Genomic DNA, 15,358 nt, shown 5'->3' with positions numbered 1-15,358 from the left:
TCAGCCCTGAGGTCAGCGGGATTAGCGGCCTGGCCTCAGCGCGGGGAGCCTGAGAATGAAATAAATAAATAAATGGATAAATAAGTGAATAAATAAGTGAATAAATTAATAAATAAATTAATAAATAAAGGAATTAATAAATAAAAAGACAATTTCAGAGTTAAACCGGGGGCTAAAATCTCCCGTTAATTACCGGAGGGGGCTGTGCGGGAGGCGAAGATCAACCGGGGGCAGCTCTGGGGGGGGGCACGGGGCCGGGACCCCCCCCCCCGCCCCAGCCCCGGATCCCCTCTCCCCGGTGCCGGGTCCGTGCCGGTGCCCGGGCCTCGCCCCGCTGGCGGTGCCGTTGCCATGGCGACGTTGTCAGCGCCCCGCTCCCCCCGCCCCGGCCTCGCGCCTCGCCCCGCCCCCGCGCCCCGCCCGGGCCAATGGCGCGGCGCCGCCGGGCCGGCTGCCGGTGACGTCACGGCCGCTGAAAAGCCCCCGGTGGCCGCGGGAGCGCTGGCGGCGCAGCATGGCCAAGCACCACCGCACCCCGGCGCGCTCCGCCGAGCCCGTCATTGAGGTCAAGAGCAAGGTAAGCGCCGGCACCGGCACCGGGACTGGGACCGCTGCTGCTGCTGCCGCTGCTGCTGCCGGTGCCGGTACCGGTGCCGCGCGTTGGGTGTCGCTGATGCTCCCGGTGCTGCAGCGGCGCTGCCCCGAGCCCGGCGCGGCCGCCGCAGAATCCCCGCGCGGGGCCGGAGCCGCCGGTGCAGGCGGTGGGAGCAGCGCCGGGACGCGCCCGGTCCCGCAGCCCCGGTGCTCTCTTCCCCCGCGTGCCCCCGTCCCGCAGGTGCGGGGCCGTCCCTCCCGCTGCCTCCCGTCATTAATCGGCTTCGCGTTTGTCGTGACCGAAGGAGGCGGTAATTAATTAGCGCTGTAATTAGCGCTGCTGCTCGCCGTGTGCTACGGCAGCACGCATGTCACCGGCACGGCCTCCCGGTGTCCCGGTCCCCCCGTGGGGATGGGGGCTCAGCCCCTGCCCTGTCCCCAAATTAGCGCCCCGTTAATGACAGGTCCCACTGAGCCTTCCTCCAGCGCCTTTCCCTCCTCTTCCTCCCCCTGCCCCGCAGTTCGATGCCGAGTTTCGCCGTTTCGCCATCAAGCGCTCCAGCGTGGGCACCTTCCAGGACTTCTACCGCCTGCTGCAGAGCGTGCACCAGATCCCGCGCGTGGACGTGCTGCTGGGCTACACGGACGTGCACGGCGACCTGCTGCCCATCAACAACGACGACAACTACCACAAGGCCCTGTCCTCCGCCAACCCCCTGCTCAGGGTCATCATCCAGAAAAAGGGTCAGTAGCAGCCGGAGAAGGGCGCTGGATCCGTCCCCTCCGTGAAAAGAGATGAGCAGGGCAAAAAGCAGCCCATGGCTCTTGGGTTGGCCGCGGGGCTGGCTCTGTTCCCTCCTGCCACTCGGGAGGAGGTGACACCGCTGCCACCCAGCCCGGACAGCAAAGGGATCCTCGTGCTTTGCCCCTTTGAGGTTGCATTTCCAGCTGGGCTCATGCGGGCTCCCCAAAAACACAGCAGCTGCTGCCGGAGCCCATCCATCTCCCTGCCCCAAGGTGGGGAAGCCACCGCGCTGTCAGGGCTCTTGGGGCAGCACCGGGGGCTTTGCAAGGGGAAGGGGCTCGCCCCCTTCCTGGCTGCAGGAGTGCACACCTGGAGAGCCTCCCGGTGACAAATGCCTTGGGTATGTCACCTCTTTGCCGGGGAGATGGACACAAGCCCTCCTTGCGAGGTCCCCTCCTGCTCAGTTAATAGCACCGAGGCTTTTTAGCATTAAGCAGAAGTGCACGAAGGTGGAGCCTGCTCCAAAAGTCCCCGTGTCCCTGGCGCAGCGCCTGGAGCACCCCGCCGGCTCTCACTCATGCTGTTGGTGCAAAGCCCCTGGGCGAGGGGTGACGCTGTGCTGGGTCTCAGCAGCCTGCCCCTGCCGCTGAGCCGGGTTTTCCTGGCCCCTTGCTGGTGGTGGATGCCCTAAACTTGTTTCCCACATGGCAATATGGCACGCAGCCAGCAGAGGCCATCCAGGCTGGTGACTGGGTTGGAGCAGAGCCCATGGGGTGCTCCGTGGGAGCATCGCTCCTCTTCCAGAGCTGCCTCTCCTGCTGGGAAAAGTCTGTGAGGGTCCGTGGGTGAGCGTGCTGAGCTGGCACAGTGCGGGGAGAGGGTGTCCGTGGCCATGCACCACGGGCAGTGCGATGAGGAGGGCAGGCAGGCAGTGCCACAAGCAGTGGCTCCCGGCTGTGCCCGCGGCAGAGGGGCTGTGGAGAGGCTGGGAGCAAGCCCCGGGTGAGTCACAGCTGATTTAAAATGGATCCAGGTCATCCCAGGGCTGGGCTGTAGTCAAACCAGTCCAGGTTGGTGGGGAAGGCGGCTGCAGAGCCTCTTTCACATGTTGAGTGTGGGAAGTACGCACACGCGTGTGCACATACATGTGTGTGTGTGCACGCTGGGGGGCTCGGGAGCAGCCGGTCCTGCAGCAGGGGCTCAAAAAGCAAATGCTGCGAGAGAGCCGTCACCCCTTCGGGTGCCTCCTGGGCCAGACTCACGCGCAGAGGTGGTGGAGATGTCCCAGCAGTGCCGTCAGCCTGGCTGGGGACAGCTCCCCTCCCCGGCTGGGCATGGCCCGGGGCGGGCTGGAAGGGCAGGACACAGCCCAGCGCGTCCCCAGGGCTTGCCTGCAGGGTGCTGACCTGCCCGGTGTGGCTGCTCCGCACCCCTCGGAGAGGAGCTGCATGCTGAAATAGCTGTGGGAAAGCCTCCGCCGCCCTTCCCCGAGCTAAAAATAAGCCAGGCAGTGAGATATTTATAACCCAGGAGCCCTGGCAGGCTGGCTTGTCCTGGGAGAAACCCCGTGTCCCCTGGGTGTGGGGTGTCCCCGGTGCCCCTGTGGCTGGAACGGGGTCTGGGTGCTGCTGGGGGGCACCTGGAGCACGGTACCCCCTCCGTGGGTGCTGCACCTGGGTGGCACGGGGTTTCTGCTCCCTTCCCCTTGCTGTGTCACCGGGGCCAGGCTCTCCATTCCCATTAGCACCTTCTGGAGATGGTTTTGGAGCAGGGTGCTTTGCTGCAGTGCTGGCCATGGGCTGGGGCTGCTTGGCTGGGGTGGGTACTGCTGGGGCCAGGCTGAACCCAAGCCAGCAAGTGCTCTCCTGGCAAATGAAGCGTTTCATGGGCCTGGCGAGGAGGAAGAGCGCGGCCAGCAGCTTGAGGATGCTGTCACCCCCTGAGCAGAACTGGAGGGATGTGCTGGCAACGCAGTGTGCGGATCTGGGCTTCCCCCATGAAAACGGATGGGGAAAAAACAAACAGGGCCTAGGGGATGTTCCCTGGCACCCATGGGCATGGCCAAGGGGGGATGTGGTGGAGCTGGGACCCACAGGGAGGTCACCCAGGGCACGGTTGAGGAGGATGGAGCCAACCCCTGTCTGGTGGTGATTAAACAAGAGAGAGAGGTGCGGCTCCAACAAGGACAGGGGACTTGGGTGCTGTCACATCCCCCGGTCATACTGGGAGAGCTGACGCCTGGATTCCCTCTCCCCAAAGCCAAACCAGGGCAGGGCACCAGCTCCTGGGCTGTTAGAGCCAGCAGCTCCAGCGTTAAGCTGCAGAGTTTGGCTTAAAGCGTGATTAAGGCTGAATCACTGCCTCTATCCCACTAATCCCGGCTGTGTGTACGCTGGGTAATCCTGGGACAGGAGATGGGCCTGGAGGAGACGAGCTGTGGGAAGAGCCGGGGGCAATGATCAGGGGGGGAAAAACTGGTGAGAGGGGAGCAGGGAGCTTCTCCTGCCCGTTCCTCTGGCACCTGGGGCCAAGGACATGCGGTTACCCGTGTCCCCAGGAGGTCACGGTGCCAGCTGGCCGGGCACTGCCTTACTACGTCCCCTTTGTTTCCCACAGCGGAGTCCGATGCCGGCGTCTTCGCCTCCAACTCCTTGCAGCGGAAGAAGAAGGGCCTGCTGCGCCCCGCGCACTACCGGGCCAAGCCTCACCTCCTCATCGGCATGCCCCAGGATTTCCGTCAGATCTCCTCCATCATCGACGTGGACATCCTGCCGGAGACCCACCGCCGCGTGCGGCTCCACAAGCACGGCTCCGACAAGCCGCTGGGCTTCTACATCCGCGACGGCGTCAGCGTGCGCGTGGCCCCGCAAGGGGTGGAGAAGGTGCCCGGCATCTTCATCTCCCGCCTGGTGAAGGGCGGCCTGGCGGAGAGCACGGGGCTGCTGGCGGTGAGCGACGAGATCCTGGAGGTCAACGGCATCGATGTGGCCGGCAAGTCCCTGGACCAGGTGACGGACATGATGGTGGCCAACAGCCACAACCTCATCATCACCGTCAAGCCGGCCAACCAGCGCAACAACGTCATCCGCAGCAGCAAGGCCTCGGGCAGCTCGGGCATGTCGACGGACAGCACCCCCAGCCAGCAAACCCCCAGCCCGGCCTCGCAGTACCTGAGCAACTACAGCACGGCCGAAAGTGACGAGGAGGGAGACCTGGTCATCGAGAGCGACAGCGCGCCACACTACATCCCTGGGGGCTGCCCCAACGGGGGCCCCACGGACGGACCCCTGCTGCCCAGCCCATCCCCGCACAGCTCGCGGGGCTCCCTGCAGTCCCTGGGCAGCCACGATGGCAGCCCCGGCCGGGGCAGCGTGCGGGAGGACGGCACCCTGCTCACCCTATAGCCACTTACACAGCCGGCCGGGTTTTGGCACGGCCGGACTGGTTGTGGGCACCTGGGGGATGGCGGGGGCCCAGCGGGGCTGCCCCCGTCCTCTGCCCCTGCCCTGGGTCCCCACGGCAGCAGCTGCTCCCGCTGGGTGCTCCCTACCTGAGCACCCCGCCTCCCACCCCACTTCTTCTGAACGAGTGGGTTTTTTAATTGTTTTATCAGAATACGCATCACTGAGTAATATATTGCAATGGACAGTAAAACCTTTTATAGAAAGCACCCCACTTGTCCATCGTTGGCGTCTCCGCAGGGGTCAGCACCAGGCCCCAAACACCCTGAGGTGCTGCTCCCCCCTCCAGGACAGCAATAACCCTACAGAACCCCCCTCATGCGCTGTGGCATTGCTGCTGCTTGGGGTGGCCCCGGTAAGGGCCATGGTGGGGAGTTTTGGAAGGATGCTGGGGCACATCGCCTCCCTGCGTCTCTCTGTCCCGCTGGTCCTCCTCACCTGGTCCTCCCTAGTCTGCGTTGGTCTAGCAGCAGCTAGGGAGGAGGAGGAGGAGGAGAAAGAGGAGGAGGAGGAGGACCTTCAGCCCCCTGGGATTAGGAGGGCTGAGCTGGAAGCAGCTCCCTGTGGCCACTGAGCAAGGCCCTAGACGGGCAAGACAGCAAACCAGACAGCAGAGCTGGTTAGGCCGGGCTTGTTTACAGCAGGGAAGTGCACAGGGACTGGCACACACAGCCCCTAGGCTACCCACAGCAGGGCCAGGGCTGCTCTAAGCACAGCCCTCATCCAGCCAGCTCAGCCTCGCGGCAGCGATGCCCTGAGGAGCCGCCCCATGGGAGCATGAGGCCATTTTCCAGCTGGCACCTTGCCCCCTCCAGCCCCCGAGCGCTGAAAGCTTCCTTGGGGCTTGGCAGAAGCAACAGCCCCGACAGCCCAGGGCACTGCAGGGCTGCGGACACGGGGCGAGGCTGCCCTGCAACATCCCACTGCCCCAGCAAGCCCCAAATCCTGCTCAGGGATCGAGCCACCCCCTGCAACAAGGCAGCTGCATACAGCATTCACTCCCCACCCCGTGCAGTGGTGGTGGAAACCCCATGACTGGGGATGTTCCAAACCCAGCTGGACAAGGCCCGCACCCTTGGAGCTGTCCTTTCCTGGGGAAGGAGGTGGACTAGAGCCCTCCAGCAATCCCTTCTACCCCAAATCTTCCTACGCTTTGTGCAGCAGGATCCCCGCATAGGCCTGCTGATCTCCCCATGGGGCAGTGGATGGTGAAGGTGAGGAGGCCTCCCCCTGATTTTACCACATCCATGCTGCTGGTTTCTGCCACCCATCACCACCCCTCAGGCTCTGCTGAGCCCACTGGGAGCTGCACACACACCAGCGGAGGGAAACCAATGCTTTATTGGAGCGCATCCTTACCTCCTTTTCACCCACAGACAGCAAAAACCTCTCCAGATACCCTACCAGATCGTCCTGCTGCCACTCCAGCTCTTCATGGGTAAGAGGGACTGGAGTTCTGTTCCTCTTGGCTGTCCTCGAGCTGCTGAGCGCATCCAGCAGGTCAGAGGGTGCAGAGGCACGGGCTGCGTGCTGGGGATGGGTCAGTGCAGAGGCTCTGGGCACACGTGGCAGCCACACAGTGCAAGGCTCTGCACGGCTGCTGGTCGGGCTGCTCTGTGCAGCCAAGTCTGCAAGTGCCCAGAATGAGCCATGACCTCGGAGGAAGAGAGGGACAAGAAATTGCAGAGCATGGGAGACCTCCTATGAGTTTATAGAGATGGGAAAAGAAGAGGTGATGAGATCTGTGCCACGGCTTCAGAGCAGACAGCTGATCTCTGTGAGAAGTCAAGCAGCACAGAGGCAACTGTTCCTCCACGCTGCACAACAGAGCAAATGAGCTCATCTCCCTCCCTTTTCCTGGCTGAGACACAGCTCTGGAAGCAAGAGCAAGAGGTGCCAACCACAGTTCAACACAGATGGGCACCCCCATGGGCCCAAAGTCCTGAACCTGTGTTTTTCTCCTTCCCTCCCAAACTCTCAGGGGAGTCCCAGGGATGAAGGATGCTTGCACAGAGCAGCACAACACACCGAGCCCCAACAGCTCAGGAGTCCAGCTTGATGAAGACCTTGGGCCTTGAAAAAATTTTGAGGGCCTCCTCTATCTGGGAGAGCTTCCTCTCAAGCTCTACCCGCCTCTTCTGAATGCTGAGGGTGTCTGCACGCACTGGCAGCATCACCAGGTCCTTTATCAGCTGCTCCTGGCCTGGAAGGAGAAAAAATAAATCTGGATGAGTGGAAGAGGAAAGGAATTTGTCTTTTTCCTAATGCTATACCCTCATTTTCAGTCATGAAACGGTGGCAGCAGTGGAACAAAGACCTTGAGAGAACACCCATCCCTGGCTTCAAAAAACAACCAGATGAGGACCAAAGCCACAGTTCTGAGAAACCTCTGCTTTGAGCAAGGGTTGGCCTAGAGACCTCTGAAGGTCCCTTCCAACAAAACCGTTCTTTCATTTTAACAGCAATAGTAACCCTACGCTCAGGTCCCCTGGGCCAGGCCTGCTCCAGGCAGCCAGCCTTGTAACCTGCTCTTCCCACCAAGCTGAAGGAGATGGCTCCTTCCACACACACAGATCAACCCCAGAAACGTGCCTTATTTCAGCATCTCTCCAACTGGCAGGAAATCAGGTGGCAAGCCAGTGCCCCACAACTCTGCTTTCCCCTAATCCTAACTATTTTCCTGAGCTGGAATCCCCGCTTCTTTTCCTCTTACTCTGCTTCAGATTGCTGAGCGTCTCCAGCCGCTGGCCCTCCGGCATCATGGTGTGGCCAGGTGGCGTGTCAGGATCCGGCTGGCTTCGCAGCTGCTCCTCCATCTGTCTGCGCCACAGCTCCTTCCTCTCCAGCAGGCTGCCAAGGCAAATGAAAGCCCACGTCAGCACATCTGGCAAGAACGACTGCCCAAGGATCGAGCCCTTTGAACCCCGCTGGTCTCCGTGTTGCTGCCAGAGGACTACCGAAGCCAAGGCTGGCAGCACCCCCACCCCTCTGCTGGAACATGCTCAGGGCTTCTGCTCCTCGCTCCTGGTCCCGAACATGGAGTCCTCTCAAAACACCTATGGGCCAATGATGGAATGAAGTTGGACAAAGTGGATGCTGGCGGAGAAGGGCAGATACAGCCAACAACCATAGGGCTCATACAGGGGCCAGTCCTAGAAAAGGGTCACCCAGGAGCTATTGGGGGCCCCAGAACTGAAGGTCACTAGTTGGGTGCTCCTTAGACTCCGGGTCCAAGGCAGGCTGAATGCTTGCAAAGCAAACCAAACTATCTGCCTCTGAAAACAACCCTTTTAACACTGAAGATGACATGAAGCAAGGCCTGCAAAGGGGCAGGAGCACATTTCTCAGAGCACACAGAGCATCCAAGTCAGCATCATTGTACCAGTGGCCAGCAAGTGGCTAGCAAGGAAGGAGACACAATTCTTTCCAAGCCCATTCACATCGGCCATGGGATACTTGTTAAATGAAGAATTCAGCAAGTTTTGCATTTATTCCCCCAGGCCATAATCAATCACACTGCCAGCATATGGCGAGAGACTGGTCCCTGGTCCCCAGGCCTCTGTCACGCAGAAGTTGGGAGGTGGGCTCATGGCAGGAAGTCTCATGGATCCAGGGGCATACATACTACTGGGGGACGTGGCCCTTTTGCTTGGCGTTGTACTCCTCCTGCTCCCGGTGCCTCTGTTCCAGCAGCTCAGCCATCGCCTGCAGGGACTGGGAGCGCCGCAGCGGGGCCCGCTTGGCATTGCGGGCGTTGTGCTTAATGAAGTCGATGCTGCTGCCCTCCACCTGCAGCTGAAAGGAGAAAGGGGGAGGCAGCAGGAGCTGGCTCAGCACACACAGGGAGCTGCCCTTGTCCCCGTAAGGGAGAAAGCAAACGGGTATCACAGAATAACTTGCATGCGATGCTAAACTACAGGATGGACGCACCCTGTCTGTGCCATCTCAGGAGGCAGAGCCCTGGACAGGCAGTAGCTATGGCCATGGTTTGAGAAGGCAGGCACCAAAAAAACCCCAAAACCTAAACAACGCCTTTTTGAAGTCCTAAAGCTGACCCCACATGAAGTGTACAAAGCAGGAGCAATGCACAAGTGACAGAAACCCCTGGGAGCCCATAGGTAGCTCGCAACTCACCTTGGTTTCAGCACAGAGTGCCTCTGTGCCTGCACCTGCTTTCATTCTGGCAAGGTCTGCGGAAAGTGGTCTGCATGGCTTGATCCCAGGGCCACAGCGAGAATACGCCCTCAGGAACTTCAAAGCCTCTGGATTTGGAGGCGGGGAACTCTCCTGGGAAAGGCGAGAAGAGACAGGCTACTGGAGGGAGGCTGGAGCAAAGTTGCTGTGGTCAACCACAAGCTCAGCCATGACTTTCCGGCTGACAACTGATAACATGCTCTTCCTTCCACAATTTGGCAGAAGCTCTTGGGAAAAGGCAATCCGTACACGAATCACAGCCAGCAAAGGCCAACCCAGGCTGCTTATGGCAACAAATCCAGAATGGTAGAAGTGCAAGAACTCATGTGTTGAGATAAAGACATTTCACTAGGTGAAGCAAAAGCCACACACGCAAGCAAAGCAAAACAAGGAATTAATTTGCTACTTCCCATCGGCAGGCAGGTGTTCAGCCACTTCCAGTAAAGCAGGGATCATCAGATATTTTCTTTTATTGGAAAAAAAAAACACCATCACTCCCTCCCTGCCTTTATCCCAGCTTTTATTGCTGATTGTGATGCCACATGGTGTGGGGCATCCCTTTGGCCAGCTGGGGTCAGCTGTCCTGGCTGTGTCCCCTCTCAGCTTTTTGTGCACTCCCAGCCCCCTCGCTGGCCAGGCAGCACAAGAAGCAGAAAAGTCTCTGTATAAGCACTGCTCAGCAATAGCTAAAAGCATTGGTGTGTTATCACCACTGTTTTCACCAAAGATCCAAAACACAGCATCATACAAGCCTCTATGAAGAAAATCAACTCTATCCCAGCCAAAACCATGAGAGAGAGACACGCCAGTCTCCCTTGTTGGCAGCAGTAGAGAACTTGTACTCCCAGAAGACAACATCCCACCTCCATAAAAAGAGCTCAGTGGGTACCCACCTGCAGTCTGGCCTTCACCTTTGACTCCACATTCTCGTATTTCTGGGATTTCCACAGAGCTTTCACAGGCTTGGGCTGGCTGTGCTCCCGGGCTCGCTCCTTCTCTTTGCACTTCTTCTGAATCTCCTTTATTCGCCTCACATTTTCCTTCTCATGGTCCTTGGACTCCTTCCCTGCACAGCAAGGGGAGATGCAGCCTTCAGCCCTCAAACACTGCCAGTGGATATGGACTCTTCGAGCATGGCACCAGAGCTGACAGCTCCATCTCCAAAGCTGCCCACAGAAACAACAAGCTCTCCCCTTTCCTGCAGACTAGACAATCTGTGCATTTTTCCAGTGTCAGACACAGCTCCTGTGCTGACCCTATTCTGGGAAGATCTCAACTGGCCCAAACAAATCCTCTTGCATTCCCCTCCTGTTTTGGCACAGCACTTGTGGTAGCCACCAGCTGGCAAACACCACGCTCGCACCAGGTAGAGCTTGGGGCAGCACCAGGACATGAAGCCAATTAAGTGACAGCCAGTGCTCAGCTCTACCTCCTTTCTGGACCTCTGAATTTACTCTAGGTGTTTTCGCTGAAGAAGGGAACACCTTTTGCAAAGGCGTCCTCAGTAGCCACATGTATGAGCCATCTTCCTGAATCCTGCCTGGCTTCAGTAACAAGGAATTCCCTGGGTTAAACATGCTTCATACATTGAGATTTCAAAACCAACTCGTAGCAAACTAGCAGCAAAGTTCACTAGTAACAAACAAGGAAGTATGGATTTGTTTCTAGCATCTCTCAACAGTCTCTCATCTACGACTGGCTGCTCACTCCAAATTAAAGTGTCTGTCTGCAGTCCTTCTTCCCACTGCAGACCTTGGCCAGACTGGACCGAGGGAGGCCACAGCAGCACAGGCAATGGCCCAGGGGTAGCAGGAGATAAGGTGACTGGCCCTGTGAAGCTCGAGCTCTCCTTGGGCAGCAGAGCTGAGGAATCCACCCAAATCCCTGGTGCATCATCCCTGGCTCCAAGTGCAGGTCATGCCAGCAAGGGCTCTGCTGTACTTACTCTTCACTGGCAGCCCCCCACCAAGAGAGAGCCCCTCGAGCTGCAGCAGGAGGCTGAGCGTCCCCTTCTGCCCCTTCTCCAGAAAGTCCTTTCCACTGGGCCGAATGCGAGGGGCTGGCTGGAGCTGGCGGGCACTGCTCAAAGCATGATGTGAATTGGGAGCTAGGTCCAGGGGGGCAGAGTTAAAATCCAGTTTCTGAGCATTTCCTTCCAGCCTCCCTCGAGCTACACAGAAAGAAGGAGGAGAGGGAAGGAGAGAAGCAGATTATCAGGATTTTACCTCATGTTTTTCTTCAACTGCAGCCTGCAAGCAATGCTGAAGGTCCCCCTCCACCCCTGCCTCATGTTTTCCCATCTCTCAACCAGCTGTACAGAGCACCTCACTTTCACTGGTGAGGCAGCAGAAGCACCCTGCATTGGTGTGGGTTACAGGCCAAGACTACTGAGCACAACAAAGAATAAGGACAGAAAATGGGCAAGCTGCATCACGCTGAAGTCCAAAAATGCACATCCATAACACAGCACTCGAGGACTCACCTGAGAAAGGGCGTCTATAGCAGTTTGGAAAGAGCGTAGGGTCTGGAGGAATGGGCCCAGAAATCTTGGATGGCCCTTCGCACATTCTGCTCTCTCTGTCTCTGCAACAGAAACCAACTGTCACTGAGAATGGATCTGAACAGGGCTCATGGAGCCACAGCAAAGCTGCATTTGGTCTATATGTGAATTTCTGACCTTCCTTAGACAGCTCAAACCCAGCTGCACAGATGACCTGCAAGTAGAAAACAACCCCAAACGGACTCCATGCAGGTGAGGCAAGGGATAGAGCAGCACTGTCACTATCGTGGGACCAACCAGCATTGATCCTGAAATGTCTGTGGTTATTGTAATACCGGTATCTTCAGCATGGAAAATCTCTCCTGACTCTGCTCTTCTACACAGGACAATTTGATATACATACACAAGCATGAGCCAAGCTCTTCTAACTGCCCTGTGTGCCTTTAGTGCACACAAAAAACAAGGTAAATTGGCAGGCAGCAGCCAACACCTATTTCCTTGCCCACTGAGATCTTTCAGATAGCTCCTTTTCCCTGTAGCAGATAAACTTGAGGGACTTGCTCCTTGCTCAGAATATGAGGATTCAAATTGAGATGCTGCACGGACAGGCACGGGCTGATGGTGTTTTGGATGATGCCACTAGAGCTCAATAAGTCATTGGAGTCATGCCACAATTTTGACAGGAGCCATGGCAGCTTGACTGGAGTCATTGCTGTAAGAGCTGGGGTTACAGCCTGCACAGCCTGACTCCTGAGACAGTAATTTAAAGATTTCAGAGACAACTCCGCTGAAAGAGCCCCTTTTTAGTATCCTCAGCATGCCAGCACTGATGGGACACAGCATCTTCAGTTTAATTTATAAACCAATAAATGATCAGTACAAGGCTGAGTGAGCCTGAGTCATAGCAACTAATGCACTGCCGTCTTCCCTGTTAAATCACCCTTGTTGACATGAGACCCATTAGCAAAAAGCTATTACTTATCTGCCAGACACAACTGCAGAGGCAATGTAAGCAATGCTGAGTACTGCACACCAGTAAGCATGTCCAGTGGCTTGTTTGTGCCCAGCTACGCTGGAAAAGCTATTTCTGAAGAGCTTCAGACACAGACTCTCAGACTGCAATAAAAAATTGTTTTCTGATTGTTTAATATCCTTTAAAATGAATCCAACTAAGCCAGAACAGGCTCTCTCATTCTAGAGGATCTGTTTACCAAGAGATTACTCCAGAATAACTACTGGCCTTGACACTCACATCTGATCTCGATCTGAACTCACCTTCAAACACAGTGATTTACACACAGAATGACAGACTGGAAGCAGGACCTGTAACAGAGCAGACAATTAGTGCGGGGGATTGAAGGAGGAAAGGCAAGCTGATGGGAGGTGGGGGATGGAAGGCTCATTTATACCTTAAAACAAGTCACATTTCACATCCCAACAGCACCCTGCCCTGCTGCAGGGAATTTGCAAATGACACCCACTCCCTGATTTGCAAGTCACATCGCCTCTGGATTTGGATCTTGCAAGATCAGACAGCCTTATTACAATAGCAAGTGTTTTGCCCATCCAGGCACCTCCAGCGCACCCACCCATGCAGGACACAAGCCACCAGCATCCATGTCACCTGGCCCCAGGACGAAGCAGCCAAGCCTCCAGCTCCCAAGCACAGACTTTCTAGGTGGCTGCTCTGCTCCTGCTGACCACGGGTGCATTTGAACAGAGCTGAGAACCAAGCAGCTCCCTCTGCATGGATGTGCAGACCTCCTCCACTGCTGCTCCCACCCTTTTGCTTCATCTCTTGTAGCTGAGACGGTCCTGATCTGAGCCAACTTAACTCACTACACCTGCAAAAACAACTCACTTCTTTTGTTGTTTTAGTTTTCAGCCTGTTTAATGTTCTTCCCAAATGTAACCTGGCTGTTGGCTCCACAAGAGGATCAGAGAAGCACTGGGGCAAGCACAAGGGAAGCAGCAGGAACATCTACGTATGAACACAGAGGATGAAACAGGACCAGTCCTTTTCAGCTGTGACCTGACAGCTGGCTCAGCCAAACTGATTTGTACGCAGAAAAGCATCCCTATCAGTGTGTTAGAAACTGAAACAGCAAAAATATCTGACCTGTTGCCACTAGAAAGACACTATTTAGAGCCTCTACACAGGCTAGGGCCTCTCGGGAATGTAGGCAGACTCCACAAACTCAGTCCAATTAAGTCCAGGTAAACAAATTCGTGAGTGCAACTTCTTAACCCGGTGCCAGACTGCAGAGCAAGCCAGGGAAGCAGCAACGCCGCTCCTAGCCACAGGGCTCACCTGAAGTCAGCATGGCTACAGAGGAGGTGTCACCAGTCTCCAAAGTAACCAAGCGAATACAGCATTCCTTACTCATCCTGTCTGAGCCCAGCTGGCTTCCCTCCCTTTCCCTCCAGGACTACAACTTAATCCTGACCTGGGAGTCAGGAAAATGCAGTCTCCAGCCCTAAATCTTCTCAGAGTGTTCAAGAGCTCAGTGGATACTCACCTGGCCAGGCAGCTCCTGCCACACGCAGAGCTGAAACAAGCTTGGTGCTTCTACAAGTCACCTCTGCAAAAAGGACAGAAAGAAAAATCCCTCAATGAACTGTGATAAGCAGAGCAATTCGTCAGAAATAAATCAAAGGGCTAATCTCAATTCAGCTGCTCTTGGCTGTTTATTTTCTCCCTCCACTTCTGGCTGAAATGGACAGAAACACTGGAATGACCTCCGGGCCCCGAGGCTGTGCTAAAACCAGTGGCACACAGCTCTGAGCAGATACCTGGCACAGGAACTCCAAGGTAAAACCAGGGGTCTGGAAAAGCGGTCACAGGAGCAAACACTTCAGAACAAGAGGGACTGAATTTGCCCCTCCTTCAGCCAAGGGCTGAAACCTTTCCTTGCTTCCAGGATGAGCAGGTCCAGCACCCAGCACGAACGTATTTGACATGAAGGGGAAAAAGGGAAACGAAGACAGAAGAGAAGGGCAGGGTTGAACTGGGCAGCTTCCCCCACCCCTGGAGTCCAGACAATGCTTAATGTACATTTATGCACCGTAAGCCTACCCAGGTCTGTGCCAACACCTTCCCCTTGCTACTCGCTGCCAATTGCAAGGGGAGAGATTAATTCTCCCCTTTTAATGCTATTCCCAACACAGGTACTGCCACTCGCCATGCCACGGGGGCCTCATGCCATGACACCAATCTCCGCCGCACAACACCTGGGCGGCCCAGAAATCCACTTTTTGGCCCTTTTTGGCCCCACACAGGAGGGCAGAGCTCAGCGGGAACCGCGCAGCCCCAGCACCCACCCCCGGAGCGTGGCAAACCCGCAGCGCCCCGGGGCCGCCAGGAGCCCCCCGGGGGCTTCCCCGGAGCCGCTCCCGGTGCCTCAGCCGAGCTGCTCCCCGGCTGCACACCCACCCCGAGGCCCCGGGGCCTCTCCCCGCCGCCCCCGGGCCCCTCCCGGCCGCACGCACCCGGCCCGGGCCGCACGGAGCCGCCGCCATCCCGGCAACGGCCGCTTCCGCCGGCAGGGGCGGGCCGGGACGGGCCCGGGGGCGGCTTTGGTGCCTCAGGAGGGCAGGCGGTGTGGCGGGGATGTGCTCGCCCATAACCACAGCTTCCCCGTGCTTTTTGGTGGCTGGAGAGCTTCCCTTCCATGGTTTTGCTGCTGATGTGTTCAGGCTCGGTGGAGCCCAGCTTGGGGGTGTCGCAGACCCCCACCTCCCAGCCCTGCAGTGTCCCTGGGGCCCCGAACCTCCCAACACACAAATCCCGACGCCATCTCTTGTTCTGCCACCTGGGACTGCCGCAGCCAGCCTGGTCAGCCCAGCCCTGCCTCATCCCCATCC

At 57.5% G+C, this 15,358-nt stretch overlaps 2 protein-coding genes across 7 annotated transcripts; one reads left to right on the top strand and one right to left on the bottom strand.

Moving 5' to 3' along the window:
- Positions 1–229: 229 nt before the first annotated feature.
- PARD6A (par-6 family cell polarity regulator alpha) lies at positions 230–5,614 on the top strand. The gene is made up of 3 exons (XM_068693336.1): positions 230–577; positions 1,116–1,338; positions 3,956–5,614. The coding sequence occupies exons 1-3, from the start codon at positions 515–517 to the stop codon at positions 4,741–4,743; spliced, it is 1,074 nt and encodes a 357-aa protein (XP_068549437.1). The 5' UTR covers positions 230–514; the 3' UTR covers positions 4,744–5,614.
- Positions 5,615–6,122: 508 nt separating this feature from the next.
- ENKD1 (enkurin domain containing 1) lies at positions 6,123–15,100 on the bottom strand. 6 transcript variants are annotated; one of them, XM_068693333.1, is made up of 11 exons: positions 14,984–15,100; positions 14,014–14,076; positions 13,356–13,475; positions 12,770–12,817; positions 11,477–11,577; positions 10,940–11,164; positions 9,888–10,060; positions 8,935–9,087; positions 8,426–8,595; positions 7,514–7,650; positions 6,123–7,003 (listed from the first exon to the last, which is right to left on the bottom strand). In XM_068693333.1, exons 5-11 carry the CDS (start codon positions 11,559–11,561, stop codon positions 6,843–6,845), a joined length of 1,104 nt encoding a protein of 367 aa, XP_068549434.1. In that variant the 5' UTR covers positions 11,562–11,577; positions 12,770–12,817; positions 13,356–13,475; positions 14,014–14,076; positions 14,984–15,100; the 3' UTR covers positions 6,123–6,842. The 6 variants fall into 6 exon arrangements, with proteins under 6 accessions (XP_068549434.1, XP_068549435.1, XP_068549436.1 ...); XM_068693334.1 differs by having other exon boundaries at positions 14,928–15,026; XM_068693335.1 differs by lacking the exon at positions 14,984–15,100 and adding an exon at positions 14,288–14,866.
- Positions 15,101–15,358: the final 258 nt, after the last annotated feature.

This window comes from Anas acuta, chromosome 10 (assembly GCF_963932015.1).
Source record: "Anas acuta chromosome 10, bAnaAcu1.1, whole genome shotgun sequence".
Classification (NCBI taxonomy): Eukaryota; Metazoa; Chordata; class Aves; order Anseriformes; family Anatidae; genus Anas; species Anas acuta.
The sequence above is the reverse complement of the archived record's forward strand: the minus strand, read 5'-3'. Positions and strand labels throughout refer to the sequence as shown.